Here is a 15,987-nt window from a genome sequence, read left to right on the forward strand (position 1 = left end):
TTACGGGTGGGCGTATGAGAAGAATTTCTCGATGCACCATCCGGAGGACGAAGGAATTGAATGCTGTGCGAGAAATCTAGAATCTTTTAAAAAGCACCCTCCTAGCCTCCGGTCCTCTTTAGGTCGTCCATTTGTTGCGTCTAGTCGCAATGCGCACGTGAATATAAACACAATTATCATATTACCACGGGCCTCCCGGAGGTTCCACAAAGTTATCGAATGGAACGTGATTTTACTAGAAAAGAGGAAGAGAGAAAGAGAGACAAAAAAGAGCTATTTCATTTGTTAGGGCAATTTGGTTGCAAACACAAAAACAATCTTCTCTGTGTGTGCGCGCGCAAGGAAACCAGATGGTAGCGTTCGTTTGTTGTAATTTTATCTTACAAATCGTTTTACGAAAGTTTCCAAAACTTATCCGACTTTTCTTCTTCTCTTTCCAGATGCGCTTTGTTTGCCCAAACAGTCCGCCGATCCGGGCCCTCGATAGTGGCTGCTCAATCAACGTTTAGGGCGCTTAAAGCTCGATAGACACGCAACCGAACCGACAAACGCAGACAATCAAACAATCGCCCAGTCGCCCCCCTTCGCTTCCCTTTCCCCCCTTCCGAGCTCTTCATCGTTCTGGCCGATCCGCCCCGGCAACAATTAAACAACGCTCGCTTTCACGAGCCCAAAATGAGTCCGTTTTACGAGATGTTGAAGCAAATTTAATTAAAATCCGTGTCGATTGTAGACGAGCAGGCCGCACTTTTCCACACCCGAAACACATACACACAAACAACGTGCATGCGCGAACTCAGCAGTTTATGTGACAAAACCCTCGGGGATAGGGGGCATTGTGGAGGTCCTCCCAGGGAGGGTGTCCTCGTGTACGCTTTACCTCCGCAAGGGCTGCCAGTGTGTTTAGGGCTCGGTAGAGAGCGAGTGTGTTGTGTTTGTGTACCGAGGTGGTTGTTTGTTATCCAAACGCCCCCCCCCCCCACCCTCCTCCACCGTGATAGTAGTAGATGAAGTAAGAAGGGGGAGGGTGAAAGTGTGCGAAAAATTATTGGCATGGCAAGATTGATCTCTGCGCCGGAACGTGAATCCCCGCTCTCGAGTGCTTCATGTGCCTGGGGGTAGTTTGTTGATGTGTGGTTTCTGGCATGCCTCCCATCTGATAAAGGCTTAAGGACCTCCCCTCCCCCCCCCCCCCCGCGTGTGCGTGCGTTCCCTGAATCAAAAAATACTCCCGACACACCACACAGCAACCACGGAACCACTAGTGAATTGGTTTCGTGGTTCAATACATCACTTTACAGCGTTGCTTTCGTTTCTTTTATTTTACAGAGATAAATACTGGTACTCCCTACACACTTCACTCACAATTCGCGGTTTAGCGAAAAGCATACGTTAGAACGAGGCGTATGAAGGAACGAGCGGCTCTCGAAGCAAAGTGTTCTTAATCTTCCTTCTCCGCGGGTGTCTGTAGTGTCGTCGCGAGTGTATGTAGGGCCATCGCAAGTGTATGTAGCGTTAACGCGTGTGTTATTCCAAGTGCGTGTGTGCTATTTTTTTTTTTAATGTTCAATTGCCCCACGTGGCTCAGTGCAGTGTGTTGTGTGATCGTGCGTGTGTGCCCGCGTTGATTTGCCCTTGACATTTTCCGTTCGATCGGTCTCGTCCTTTTAGTATCCCGTTCTCCGTGTTCCGTTACAAAAGTCAGTGCAAGTTTACATGTACCCCGGCGGTGCTAGTGGCGGTGGTACGATAGAGGGCTGGTATCGGTGAAAGAGCGAGAGAAAAGCTCTCTAAAACAAGAAAAAAAGCCTACGGCAGGGTGTGCCTCACGCATGTGTCCCAAGGTACGACAGTTAGCGCACGTAGCCGCATCAGCCTCGCAATTGGGGCCACCGACGAGTGTGTTCTAGAAAACGGCAAACGAGGCCCCGCCTCCCCAGCACAAGCAGCAGTTCAGGATCGACCGCTCCCAACCCCAAAAGCTCCATATGCCCATAAACCGCGCGGCCGCAACCATGTGTAATGTACCGCCAAAGTTCTACACCCTGTGCCGACTGTGCCTGACGACGATCCGGGACTGCGATCTGCCCGAGGCGACGGTGAGCTTTCGCGAACCAACCATCCGGCACCGGCAGCGAAATGGCCGGCACCATCATCAGCCACAACAGCACACGCAGCAGGATCATGAGCACGAGCTGATGCATCAGCAGCTCCCGATCGTGGAGTGCAACGTTGAGATAATCTGCACCGAGGATGAACCTGCTGGTGGCAGCGCAACAGAAGCAGCCAGTCCTAAGTCGAGTGTCGATCAGTTGATCGAAGCAGCAGCGCCCTCTGGCGGGGATATGGCTGAGATGGATGGCGATGGTGGTGGTGGTGGTGGTGGAGACGATGGCGGTGGTGGTGGAGCTGGCGAGACGGACGGTGTGGATGCGCAGCAAAAGGACGAGCAAAGTAAGGACAGCGCAGCAAGTGCCCTTCCGATCCGTTCGGCCAATGGGGCTGGCAGCAAAATGAGCAGCAGCGGCACAAATAGTGACGAAGATGATGAAGACTTCGAAGATGACGACGTGTTCAGTGCCGGCAACATGTGTCCTGATCTTCCGAATCGGATATGGACGTGTCTCGCAATAAAGGTAGGTGGTTGCATTATTTTTCATTATTTACATCACCATTTGGGGGACATGATAAAGCGAGACGTGCGGGGGAATAAAGTACCGTCGAGGGACATTAATTTTCATTGGTGATTTTCCCATTTTCTCGAACACGGTAGAACTTTCGCAACCTTGTTTCGCTTCTCTACAACGATGCAAAAGTCCCGATTCATGTAGTTGACGTGCACATCATTCCCGCACCGTGATGTGTCCTTTTCTGTGTTTTGCGTTTGTAAGCGCAGATTTATTTTCTTTTTCTCGCACGTCACTCTCATCCGCATCCCGGCTGCCAGAAGGTGTCGGATTTTGCGTGCAACAAACCGAGCAATGCACCGGAATGCAGTTAACTCGCCATGGGAGAGCCGTGTGACACCGAAGCGTTGTGGAAGTTTACACACACGCGTCCGTTTTTTCGTTCGGTCCGGTTAGGTGTAGGTTTAGGACGGTTTAGGACCTGCCAGATCGTTCCATTCCTGTTCGGGGTTAGTTTGCGGGGGCAGTGATTGATGAAACCGTCGCCCCGTGGAGTATGATGCAGCAACACCAGGTTGAGTGTGAATTTTACATGCACCCTCGTACGATGGGGATGGGAGAAAGCACACAAAAGTTGTCACAAGTAAACTGGCGCTCGTCCCAAAAATGCAAACATTTCGCATACGTTTGCCCACGATGCTAGGGCAAACAGAAAAGCAAGACGAGGTACATATGCAGGAAGTTTGCAGTGACTAGTTTCGGGGGGTTTTTTTTGGGGATGTATTTTTTCACCCCAACATGCCATGTGTGCACCGTGTAAAGCTCTCCCTTGGGTTGGTTAAAATTGGTCCATTTTGGTAGAGGTGGGGGATGTTTTTTTTTCTCTACCTCTAAACCGTGTGCAAACATACGCAAACAAAAAAAAACGAACGAAAGGTGTAAAACACATCCAACTTGTCACCCGACAATGGGGGATCGTTCGTTTGACGCGACAAGCGAGAAGCATATGGATGCCAGGAGTCGTTTTTTCTTTCTTTCGTGGGAGTGTTTCGTTCCTTCCCCAAGGGATGCAAAAAAGTAAACGCTGCACGCAACTCGAAACCCGGCACCCCCGAGGGCGAATCGCCAGATGACCTGTTCGATGCAGGCAATGTTTATCCTTCCACCGTACGGAACTGAACCTTCCACTTGACCAGCGTTTATTGGGTGCCGTGAGTTTGGTCACGTCTTTAGCGCCTGCCAGCAGCCCTGCTGGAATTACCTGCTCGCATGGCTGCAAACGGTGTGCTACACGTGTGTTTGCGTTTTGCCTCAGGGTCCCCAGGAAAACCGACAGAATCGGCAGTAGGCGTTTTCCTACACCAGGAATGGCACTGCATCGTTGCCTAAAATGCGCGTAACATCGTTCCGATGCACCTAGTTTCTGTAATCTCGTTTGGGACGGGAGTTAGAACGAAAAAAAATGAGAACCTCGAACAGGGAGGCATACTGGTCGCGCAGCTTTTTGGTGAATTCGTTTTTTTTCATCCCCCTATTTCACCCCCGATTTTTCATCCCCATTTTTTACCCGCTCGAGCACACCACACCATGCCGATGTGTCCGATGCAGCCTGTGCACGATGGGGAATGCATTCAGGAAACCCAAACAGGGCCCTTGTTACGGACGAACGGACGCCGCGTCGGTTCTACCGCTCGAGTCAATCCAATCCATCCGTCCAGTCCGTGAGTTCGGATTCTTCTACAGCCTCCTCACGCCAACCTTTTCGCCAACCGCTTCGATGGGCAGTTTTCCGCGCACGCTGGGGCTTACTTTGAAGTTACAAACATGCCCGCGCCGGTCCGGTATCGCGGATCTGTGCATGCAAAACGAGAAGTGGCTGCCAACAGCTGGGTTGCATCGTGCGCGCGCCTTCCTGGCGACCGAGGAACCCGAATGTCCCGCTCGATCCTCGACTCGCTGTAAGTGGCGTGAGGACGTCAGTTGGTCATTTTGCCGCCGCTCGAACGAAACCGGCACCAAAACCAGGTCAGCGTTGTGTGGAGTTTGCGGTCAAAGTGGGGGTGCACAAGCGTTGCACATTATGCAGACTGGTTGGTGGTGGAAAACGGCCCTTTTGCGATCCTTTTGAGGGTGGGTTGGTTGCTCCGAGAACGGGAGTTTCGAGCGAGAACTGTCTTGGCAATCATTTTCAGCACAAAACGCCGCGACCAGATTGACTTGTGGGCTGATTAGTGTGGATAGATGCTGGGTAAAAATAGACCGTCGTGGGTGGAGAGATACTCTAGAATCTCTGCTTGGGAAGGACGACTTCCCGATGGTGGCCAGAATACGCGACGTCGTAAAGTCGTTCGTCAGCGGGAAATAGCTTTATCTCGGTGGCATCGAGAAGACGCCGCAAATCTCATTGCATTCGGTTTGCAATGCTGCAGTGGAGCAAGATTGCAAAAAAAAACCCGCAACGACAGCTCCCCGAATCGCTAGCCAAATTGGCAACAGAGTGGCCATCATCCCGCGCAGCTTAGTGCCATTTAACGGGTCGTTTTCTCGCAACTATCAATCGCCTAACGTTGGAAGAACACTTTGCGGATTCATTCCGCATTTACCAGCGGCCAGTGGCCATCAGCGTGCTATTTATATTCATTTTATTGCGAGCTTCGAGGATGTCTTCAAAGTTTTGGATGACGCATTCGCTCCCTGCTGCCATCGCTGCTTATGTTGTGGTTCTTTTCCGCTGTACTTGTTGTGGAAGGTTCATCTCCACTAGCCTTCCGGAACGCGTGGAAGAACGCGATGAGACGAGAGACACGCGTCGCGCCAGCTTTCGGAGCACTCGCCGCTTATTAATCTCCTGGCCTGGTTTTCTTCGTACGTTTATCTGGCGGCTAACCGAGGCAAAACTGCCACGACTCTCCGACCCAACTCGTGAAGCTGGGAAGCCCTCAGTGGCGTGTTCTGTCGCTGTACGGAGTGGCATCCAGTGTCCGGGACTTTCTCTTGATATTATTTGCCAGTCACCGGACGGACGTTTTTTTTCGCTCGACCTCCGTTTGGTTGCGGGGTTGTGTCTTGAGTAGGGGGTGGAGAAAAACGAGAAAAAAGAGTACGACTTATAGTGAACATATTCGGCCAACGATCTCGCCCCCAGTAAGCGTTGTACACCACCGCAATGGCGCTGACGGACGCGTACCAACATCACGTTGGGTATGCTCACGGGTGAAGGAACGTAAACAGACGGTGGAGGGGTTACGAGATTGTTGTTTGACTTCCGCCCGTGGCTAGCTTGTAACCCCCGCTTTTCGCAAATAAGTAGAAGACAAAAAAAAATGGCCGCCACCGTCTGTGGATGCTCTGAAACCTGCAGCGATTCCTGGAAACTTTTCTAATCAATTACGATCACGGTCCTGCCGGGAGTGGGAGGTTCCGGTGTGCGGATTTCGAGACAGCAACACCGATTGTCGCAGCCACCACCGTGTGTGTGTGTGTGTGTAATGGGGTGAGTTGGACGCGCGATATGGTTTCGGTTTTATCGCGAGCCACAGGGAAAGGAGTTTCCCCAAAGCCAGTGACATAAATCTCGCAAGTTCACTCCATTTCTCGAGTGTGTAATTTATGTACACCGCGTGCGCGTTTGCCTGCGGCCAGCGGAAGTGTAAGTAAGTGCCCACCAGAAGTACCGTTTCTGCTGCAGTTTGCTCCACCGAAGTTAAGTACCTAGGAGGAAATCCCGACCCACCCGGGAGAGAGAGACCACAGCGCCATTCTCAAGTTTCACTCGGGAAGGATTAGTTTGGTTCGCTTCCTGTTCGGTGACGCGAGGAGAAATCGTGGACCCACCACCCACCCAATGGCCCCCCAAGATGTGCGTGTGTGTGTGTGTTTTATGACCGTTTATTTTTGACTCCCACGCGGCACTGGCGCAGCAAAACCGAGGGCGCTCTCTATGTACACAGAGTGAGTCTCGCCTGCGTATATGGCGCCTCCGAGCAAAAACCGGTACTGTGCGATTCCGGCAATTAGCCGCACTTTGAAGAGACCAGTCGGGCGGGTTGGACGGGCGTGTGCTTGGGGGATGCAAAACTGATCGATTGCGCATGATTCACAGCTTTTCTCCCGACGCCGTCATGGCCGAAGCTGCTGCCGGTCCATCGCGAACGCAATTTATTGGGATCGCGGCGTTGCAGTCATCGACGGTCCGTGGAGTTTTTTTTTCCTCTACAGACTCCTTTACAGACAGTAAGACACGTCGAGGTCTCCGGTTCGGTTCGCTTGCTTTGTTGTCTCAGCGATGCCGCGGTCTCGTGAAGCCGTCCCGGTCGTCGAAGGGTATTAGGGGATGGAAATTGGCACTGAAAACGATTACAAATTACCAAAGCATGACTAGTGAACCGGCACGACCACCCCTGTGGCAAATGTCTAGATCGTTTGTGCAGCGAACCGTACACCGACGGGTTGATCGAGATTATTTTTTGTTTCGCATCTTTTTCAGTCCCTCGTGGTTTATCCCCTCCGAGCCGGTGGAGGAAAGTCGGAGCCAACGATACGAAACCGACCCTATCGGTGGGGGGGATGAAAATGGACGAGACATAATTTGATTTGGTTGGCCGTGCTCCCTTTCCAGCTCTCGCTCTCGATCGTTGATCGACAGGCATCATGGAGTAGCGATCGGTAGAAAATAATAGCTTGTCTATTAGGCGAGTTTTACTGATAAATGCTGATACCTTTCAATCAGACATAGAGCATGGTGATATTCCTGTTTCCAATTGATTTCTCATTGTTTTATGCCACAGAAAATATCGATCACGTAGAGATCGAGCACTCCCGAGCGTGTTTAAAGGTGTGTGGTGTAATGTTAATCAGCAACATTACCGAAACGGAAGCCCGCACCAAATACGTAATAACCTTCAGCTAAATGCCGTGCTACTTTCATGCGGCAAGAATCCGCAAACGTTAACAAACGTGCCTTTTACTTATGTCGCCCATCGGTGGGTGCCCGTTCAGATCGATCTAGATGGCATTTCGGGCGGTGAATGATCGTGTTTCGCTACTCCACGCGCGTTATCCACCATGCAAACTCGCTTGCCTGGCTGACCTTTTATGAAATAGTGGAGGGGGGAAGTTGGCCCCCACAATTCGGTTGCGTACCCAGCATCCACCCGCACTCCCCCCCCCCATCGTGGTGGAGTATGTCTTCTCAAAACTCCGACGCCAGGCTTATCGCGCCACGTACAACCGGTTTATGGTTTTGCTTTATTTTAGGGGGCGTTCTGTCGGGTTTTCGCAGGTAGAGCGGTTCTTGGTATTTTGCCGCACGCCAGCGAACCTCTGGTGATCTAACGAAACGGCGATGGCAGAAAAGAAAGGAACCCGAAAAAGGATACTTGCTGCGATCCTCTTGGGTTTTGTGCTCGATGTTTCGATCCTTCCGTGAAATTCATTCAACCTGTGTTGAAGGAATCGGGAAACCTCTGGGTTTTGGAAGGCAGGTAAACCAAACGATCGCTAAGAGAGGCTCGAAAAAGGCTTACCGGGCACGATCGAGAACTGCCGAGGGATTTAATCACCTCATGGCTGTTGCGCTCGCGCAGGCTCTGTTACCTGATAAGCCGCGCGTAACCGGTGGAAAAAGACTGACCCTTTCCAGTGGGCTCGGTTGCTGGTGGTCTACGGTGCCGTTGCTGGTTAGGACGGCGAGCGGAAAATGATCAGATTTCAATGTGCATGATGTATTTCCTTCTTTTTTTTTTCGCTCCCATGCCCATTATCTTTTATGAGCCCTCCATCACGCGGGCAAGCCTTTCCTGGTTCGAAGGGATCTCTCCCTCTTATTCTCTTCATTTGCAGTGAGTTTTGCAAAACCCCCCCCCCCCCTCGTTTCGGAACCGTTAAACCTCCACCTCAGGCGCCCACTGCTGGACTTTGTTTTGCATTTTTGGAAGCTCGGGTCGGGAAGATCAGAGGCTGCGGGCGTCCGGACGTTCGATCGCGTCCCGGAGCCGATTGTGATGCTGCCAATTTGGCCGAAGTTGAGCCATAACTTGGTGGTTGCAGAAAATGGCAAGCAACATCAGCGGACGGCGGATGGAAGAACAAAAAAACAACAACACGGTGGTGAATTTGGGACGCTCGTAAATGTCAGAAACTGATAAGTAAATGTATGATAAATGACATACTTCCTGTAGGAGCAGTTGCTTCGTGCTTTTGGGGAGCTTTTTTTTTATTTATTTGCTGGGTTTATTTGCTTCGGCGAATGCATCATTGCGATGGTCTTTTTCAATAAAATCTTATACATATGATTTAAAAAAATGCTTTAATTGACTTGTGCTTCAAAATGATTCGTTGTATTTTACTCTCACAAGACATATTTCGTTGCGTTCGTTATGGCTTGGGTAATGAAACATTTATCGTTGGCTAACGAGATATCATTTAAATTTCCAATTTATTACTTCTTAAATGCTGCACAAAAGTACGATAAGTAGCTCTGAGCCTTATGCGATTGAAAAATTAATTGTATAGCATTGAGGAGGCACTAATAAATGCAAAGTGTATTACAAATTCCTGCCCTCAAATCCGTTCATCATGAACCGATGTAACTTCTGGTCGAGCGTTGGTGGCCACAAAACGGTACAATCATTCGAGCTCGCCCAGCTCCGTTCATCATCACCAGTCCTGACACGAACAGCTCTGAAAGCTTTGAAATCACCATCATCTAGCGACCGTTTATCGCGCGTTCTGACGTTCGGGCTTTATTTTATTGGATTTCAAACAGTCCCGCCTCCGCACTCTCCGGTTCCGGATAATTATCGATTGTTATCGATTAGAGCGTCATCGTCCGCGGTCCGCGTGGGTGGCGGAAACCGGTTTTGGTGCGTGATTTATCGAAAATCGCGTTTATCTTCCGTCCATCGCCGCCTGTCGGTTCGTCCTGCCGTGCCCAGAACGGAGGCTGGATGACGCGCGCTATCAGTCATTGATGTGCTTTGGCTCCGATAATGCGCTCGTAAATGAATCAACCCCCTGCGGCAGCGAGGTCCTCTCGTCGGGTTTCGCGAACGCGCGCGGTTTTATCGTCGGTGGGTGGATTACATCAGCTACAAATTTTACATTCCATTCCATTGGTTTTGCCGCGGGATGTGCCACCATCCTGTCGGTTAAATGCCGATCGTTCTTGAGAGCGATTCCCGGCCTCGCTTAATGGGGCTTTATTGGTTTCGCTGGATGGCGGTGGTGGCGTGGGTTTATTGCGCGATTTGGCGCGCGTTTTTCCTGCGAGCTTTGTAGAGCAGCTTTTGTTCTATTTATCCCGCTTTGCCCGCTAAAATGGCGTCAATGTCGTGGCATTAATCACAACATTTTGTGCGAATTGTGTACCTCCTTTTCACCCCCAAAACGCTTATCGAATGGGAATATCGTGTGTTGCGAGTGATCGGTGCAGGGTCACAACCTCCTCCTAAAAGGCACAAATCATCTAAAACACGCATAGACGATGTCTCTTTTTTATGCCTAATGGCAACAGGATAGAGGGCTCGCATTTCACAACATCCACTCACTGATGTGGCCCTTCTCAGCCGGCTTCTTTTGACCGTATGTGCACAGTTTGATTGACGCTATCGGTCACCATCGGTGGGGCCAAGACCTGAGACCCCTTGGCTCGGATGGAGACTTGGAGTGATTAACTCACCAGCGACCTCATCGCACCGCATGCGCGTGTTGGCGTTTGAAGCTGTTTGCGGCTTCCTTGATTCGATCGATTTCACAAGCGCTCTCCCGCTCGGCTGTATGTGTTCACATTTGATGATGGAGTTTCCACCGGTCTGTGGCAGGAGGCGTTTTGTGGCTTTGGCTGATTTTGCAGCCCCCTACGGTGGTTATCGCGGTGACACTTGGGCTCAAACACGGCGAAGAGAGCAACCAAAGAGGCTAGTTAGCACTGCTGCTGCCGCCGATGGTTGAGACGAAACCTTGAGGCACACACCCACTTGCCAATAAGGTGTGGCGAAAGCGAACCATGGGGTTGCCGCTTTGCAAAAGCGCCCCGTTTGAATATTTTAATCAAACATGCAAACATAATCAAGCGGAGCGGTCTTGTTATCGGAACCTTTCGCTACCCTGGTGGAGTGACACCGGAAATGCCACTAATTTGCTATATTAACAAGCAGGTTATATAAGTGGTCGGTGTGTGGTGCACGGGCTGTGGGGGATCGCTAGAGATTCGCTTTATCGTTCTAATCACGGGTGAGTCATGCGAAATCCCACCGTCTTAGTGATCTCAGCTTTTCAAGTTCCTAAACATTACTCACCGCCGCGCTTCACACGTTCCCTTTTTTCGCACGTCCTTCGCCGTGTGGCGTGAGTGAGCAAATGTTGGTTTGTGTTTTTTTTTTGCGTTTTTGCAACGAACATGCAAAAAACACACATCCGTGAACTACTTTGCTAACCAAAATGATGAAGTCAGAGGTGTTTGCAAAAGCGCGACATTATCATACATCAAATTGACGGAAATCCATCGCGCGCGGTACTCGCTGATGAGCGTTTGTTGCTGATAATCCTTACGTATGATAATTTTGCCGTCAATTGATGAAGCTTTCCTCTCTACTACTCCATCCACCTACGCAATGACGGGGCGCGATTTATCGGACGCGTCGGTGTGTGCTAAGTAGACTGGTAGAATAATTCATGCAAGGTAAATAACCGTGTGTTCACGATGGCCTGATGGCGGTGGTTTGATCTGCGGCCAAGGGAAACATGGCGTGTGTGTGTATGGCTGAGGGCCGAGAAAAGGGCTCCGGTTGCTCCTGAAGCGCCCGCTCGTGCCACCGGTGGAGGTTCATTCGGCGAGGAAACGCTTGTCAACCCACGTACGGATTTCACGCCGACGCGCGCTCCTTTGCACGTTCCGCACAAGCGAGCATTAACCACAGGGCAGACTTGGGTAACATAATAAATCTTTTCATCTGTTTCCATCCGCTTTTTGCGGTAATGAAAAGAGAGGAACCAAAAGATTGGTGGGGAAAAAGGAAAAAGGGCCAGAGAGTGAAAGAGAAGCATATCCAGGGGCGTACTTGCGAGCGTACTTCGGAAAGGTTCGATCAGATAAATGTCTCATTTGTGCGGGGTGGGTTTTCTTAGGTGGTTGTATATGCCTTTTTTATGCTCACTTCACCCGAGCAATCGTCGTGAGCCTGACGGAGGGAAAGAAAACAGCCGCGTTGATTAGAGCCAGCGTGGATAGAAAACGTTTCTCGCTTCGTCCAGACGCACACACAAGCTGTGCAGGAAAAAAAATCACCTATGAGCCGCCTACGGATGGAGATAAAATCCCGTCCCCGTGCTTGCGATAAAGGAAAAGCGAAGCAAAGAGTGTTGAAGGAGAGGTCCAACAACGAGAGGGAGCTGAGCAGGCCTACGACGGAAACGACGACTGCCACGAACGCGGATGAACGGGGCCTGACAGGGAACGAACGAGTCACCGAGTTTAATTTGATTAGACATGATTTGATTGGAAGTTTTTAAGAATTCAATCATTTCCGTCGACGTGCGGTGGAATTCGCTGGAAGCCGGAACAACGATTTGATAGGCTGTTGATTGAACGAGCACACCGAATGGTGCGTGGCCGGGCAGGACGCCAACGGGTGTTGCTGGGGGTTGTTGCGGGGTGTACTGTACGTACAACAGCCGTCCTCCCGTGGCTGCGGTTTTTCGTGCCATGTCGAGCAGGAAATGTGCTACTGAAAGACACAAATGGGTTGCCGGGGGTTTCGCGGCGCAGCATTTTGCCGTGAAATAAGAGCTTCACCGAGACGATAATGGAAAATCGGATACCTTTTTGCTTCATCTTCTTGGGCGTATTGTTCGAAAAGCGTATCCCAAACCCCCACGGCGCTGTGCGCGAGTGTTGTGTCATACTCTTTTGTCGCGCGGTTGAAAGTCTATTTTTAGAGATTTCTTTTCGACCAGAAATTGAAGGAAAATCTTTTGACACAACTTCATTATTGTTTTGCTATCGTTTGATCAAACTTTGAGATTTCCCTCAGTGGAATGTGATGCGTGTTCGTGGTTTGAAATAAGCCATTGTATTTTAGGCTTTGTTAGATGAAGTTTGTTTCAAAGCATCCTTTACAAAGAATACTGATTGGATGCAATATTTGTACCGATTTGCGATTCCGAATGCATGATGAATCAAACTTGAATATACTGGTCCAATTTTCATGATCCACAGGAACATTCAACGATTCAATTTTCGTGTTCTTGGAAATGATTAAAGGCTCCACTTCCATATTCATATGTGTGGGGTTTGCCTTGCGTTCTTGATTTCGGGCCTTTTGTCTTCGCTGCTCGGCGTGGCTGAACTGTCATCGGTTTGCCTAACGCCCGGTTCCTGGCCGGTTCTTGAGGTCTTCTCGGAAGCACCCCAACGGATAACCAGTCGATCGATCTTGCGGGACGCGGAAAACACGATAAGCCCGCGAGGGGACGTCTTTGGTCGAGGTTGCATTTTGAGGAAGAAAAAAACCCACGTCAAAAGCCAAAGCGCCAATAAAACCGATAAGCCGAGGGGAATATTTTATAGCCCCGTCTCTCGATCTCGATCTCGCGCCACAGGAGGTAGGTTAGGTTTCTCGGCTTTTGTTTTATCCGACGGGCGTCTAGACACATCGCGCGTCTGCTCGTGGTGTTGGTTGATAAGCTTAGCAGCAAGTATTCTCTCCCGAGGGGTTTATAAAAAGGTTGCGGAACCAAAACAAAAAAACCATTTCCCATTGGTTTTTGCCTCTTTTGCCGACATAGCCGTTTTATCATTATGGCGAGTTTTCGGATGATCGATTGACTCGATAGCCTACATTTGGGTTGAGTTGAGTAATTAGTGCACTTTTTTGCCTTACTTGCTTGCTGGTCAGACTGCTAAACCTGTTCGAAATAAATCGAGATTTTTTTACGAGCCCCTCAGGGTCGAGGATGGCGCAATCTGTCTCCACTCTCCGTTGGCTCCGTTTTCTCAGAATTCTCATTCACCGACGAATCATTGATTGTGTCTTCCGGCGAAAGAGACCGATGGACCAAACCGTTCCAACCGGATGCAGCCTCCGATAGGGGTTGGTGGGTGGTGGGAGGCACTACCGTGTTTCTTGGGGTTGAAAAGAAGCTGGGGGAGAGATTCCACTTCCTTTTCACGTCCGTACGATTGTCTCCCTTTTGCTTCCGACGACATCCCGTCCGGCACTATGGCGATAATATTCCGCTCCTTTCTGCCGGTAACCACCACCGGTCAACAAAAGATACCGATGACGGCTGATAATAGCACTACGGTCCGAGCGTGCTTTAGTAGTGGAAAATGGATGTTATTTTATTGTGCGACGGAACGCCGTACGTCCTCCGCATGAGATCGCACGCGCAGGGGTTCGTCGCCTTGTCGGGCGTTGCTGTCTTTTGACTTCGCTTCGCGGTTCGTTTCGTTTTCGTTTGCGTTTTGGTCTGAAGCGTTCCGAGGGGGGCCGTGTTGTTGGATTCCCGGCTGGTTGGCCCGTCCTGTCCCCATCCGGGATCCCAGCCGGTGGCAAACCTTGGGGCTGTTGGCCTCTCTTTCCGGCATTCCGCGTCGCGTTTATCGCTGGCCATAACGTAGGAAAGTGTATTTTTTTTTCCTCTCTTTGCGCGTTCCGCACTGGATGAGGGGGGATTTTTTTCACTTCTTCTCTCGATTCATTCTCTCTCCCTCTTCTCCCTCAATAGCCGATTTCTGCTGTACACTTTGGAACGATTATCTGAGTCTGTGAAGGTCCATCTTGATGGGGGCATTTTCCTTTCTCTCTCTCTCGCTATGTGTTTGTTATCTTCGTCTTTGCGTGCCGTCGCTGCCTTGTTCCCAGCCAACCGAAAAAACCAGCAACCCCCCCCTTTTTCCGTAGCATGGGCTCATTCGGGACACACAAACCCGGCAGAGAGATCCGTCGCGCCAGCTGTTTGCGTCACTGGCCACGCCAAACCGACCGAAAGAGCGTATCAAAATAGATAAGATTGTTTTTGTGCGTCTCCGTCGCGTCTCGGCTGCTTCGCGGCGTTTGGCATTGTTCTTTGCCCCAGCTTGTGCCACCTTTACGGCACCGGAGATGCTGTGTGTCGGTGGCACGCTCTCGACCGAGAGCGCAAGTGTCACAATGAAGAGAAATGTTGGCAGGACGGAACGAAAAGAAGAGCAGGGCGAGCAGCAACAAAACGGAAAGGAAGCAAAATCCCGCCTTTAACGTCGAAAAGCGCCTTCGTTGGACCAATTTGTAGTTGTTAGGATTTTGTTTTTCTTCATCAATCTTCCGTCCCTGCCGGGGAAGTTCCCGGGCATGTTGGTGGGCGCAACTTTGAGTCCCGCTGCACGGGGCCCACGCGATGAAATCAGTTTTCGGATGCGTATTGTTTTGCTGTCAAGGGTTTTCCACTGTTGGGGATGTTTTTGGACGCCTCGGGCTGTTGCAGACACCGGAAGGACAACTGCGGGACTTGGTCGATGGGAAATACGCGTTACACCGTCACCATTTGCAGCAACGGTGCAACACCCTTCGGTTTGGTTACAGATTGGGACAAATTGTTTCTTTTCAACACCATCGGAATGGGTTTTTCTAGGGTTTTTTTTAATGAACGCCTACGAAAACAGTCACAACCCAACCACTCACAGCTCGAATGGGAGGTGGTCACTGATTTATCTACGCCTTTAACCGCATTCATCACGTGGCCCGCGTTTGGATTGGTTTCCCATCACTCCAACGTCACCTCACCAGTGCCATAAGCAAACCATTCGCCGGAAGTGAACGGTGAATTTTGTGTTTGTGGGCAGTGCGTCTTAAAGCGCTTTATCTGCCGGATAAGATAGGAAGGGGAGCGAATCTTTTATCCGAGCCCTTCGACGGTGGGAGCAAAGTCGGCACGAAAAATGTTGTGAACGTCTCATCCAAAACCCCCGGGGGCGATTGTTTTTCGATCTTTCCCCTTGATACCGTGGCTGGGGGTCGTTTTTTGGGCTTCATTTTCAGCGCCATGTTTTGGCGGCGTTGCAACGGATGACCTTCTGGGTGGAACAAAAAGGTGGTGTTTTTTTGTTGCTTTGTTCAACACCACCGTCGCTGCTTGATTTTGTTTCGAAGCAACCGAAAATGATGGTGTATGAGGTCGTTGAGATGAAAGACAATCTTTTGGGCAGCGTGACGTTGAATTGGAATTTTCATCTGAATCTGCGGTACTTCCGGTGGGTAAATGGTGACGATTAGCTCGTGGGATAATTTCGTGTCGTTGTTAATAGTCGTGCTCGAGCGGTTTGTAGCGGAATTTAAAGGACACATCAACGTATCTTGTAGAAGATCTAGAAATTCGATAA

At 50.3% G+C, this 15,987-nt stretch overlaps 1 protein-coding gene across 1 annotated transcript in view; it reads left to right on the forward strand.

Annotated features, from left to right (window-relative positions):
• Positions 1 to 2,015: 2,015 nt before the first annotated feature.
• Positions 2,016 to 15,987, forward strand: part of LOC128723879 (protein bunched, class 2/F/G isoform-like) — a 194,848-nt gene continuing 180,876 nt past the window's right edge. Inside the window, exons 1-2 of the mRNA XM_053817645.1 lie at positions 2,016 to 2,289; positions 2,389 to 2,636. Coding sequence (XP_053673620.1) covers positions 2,016 to 2,289; positions 2,389 to 2,636 — 522 coding nt within the window. The remainder of the gene's footprint in view (positions 2,290 to 2,388; positions 2,637 to 15,987) is intronic.

The sequence above is a fragment of the Anopheles nili genome, chromosome 3 (genome assembly GCF_943737925.1).
Source record: "Anopheles nili chromosome 3, idAnoNiliSN_F5_01, whole genome shotgun sequence".
In the NCBI taxonomy this organism is placed as follows: domain Eukaryota; kingdom Metazoa; phylum Arthropoda; class Insecta; order Diptera; family Culicidae; genus Anopheles; species Anopheles nili.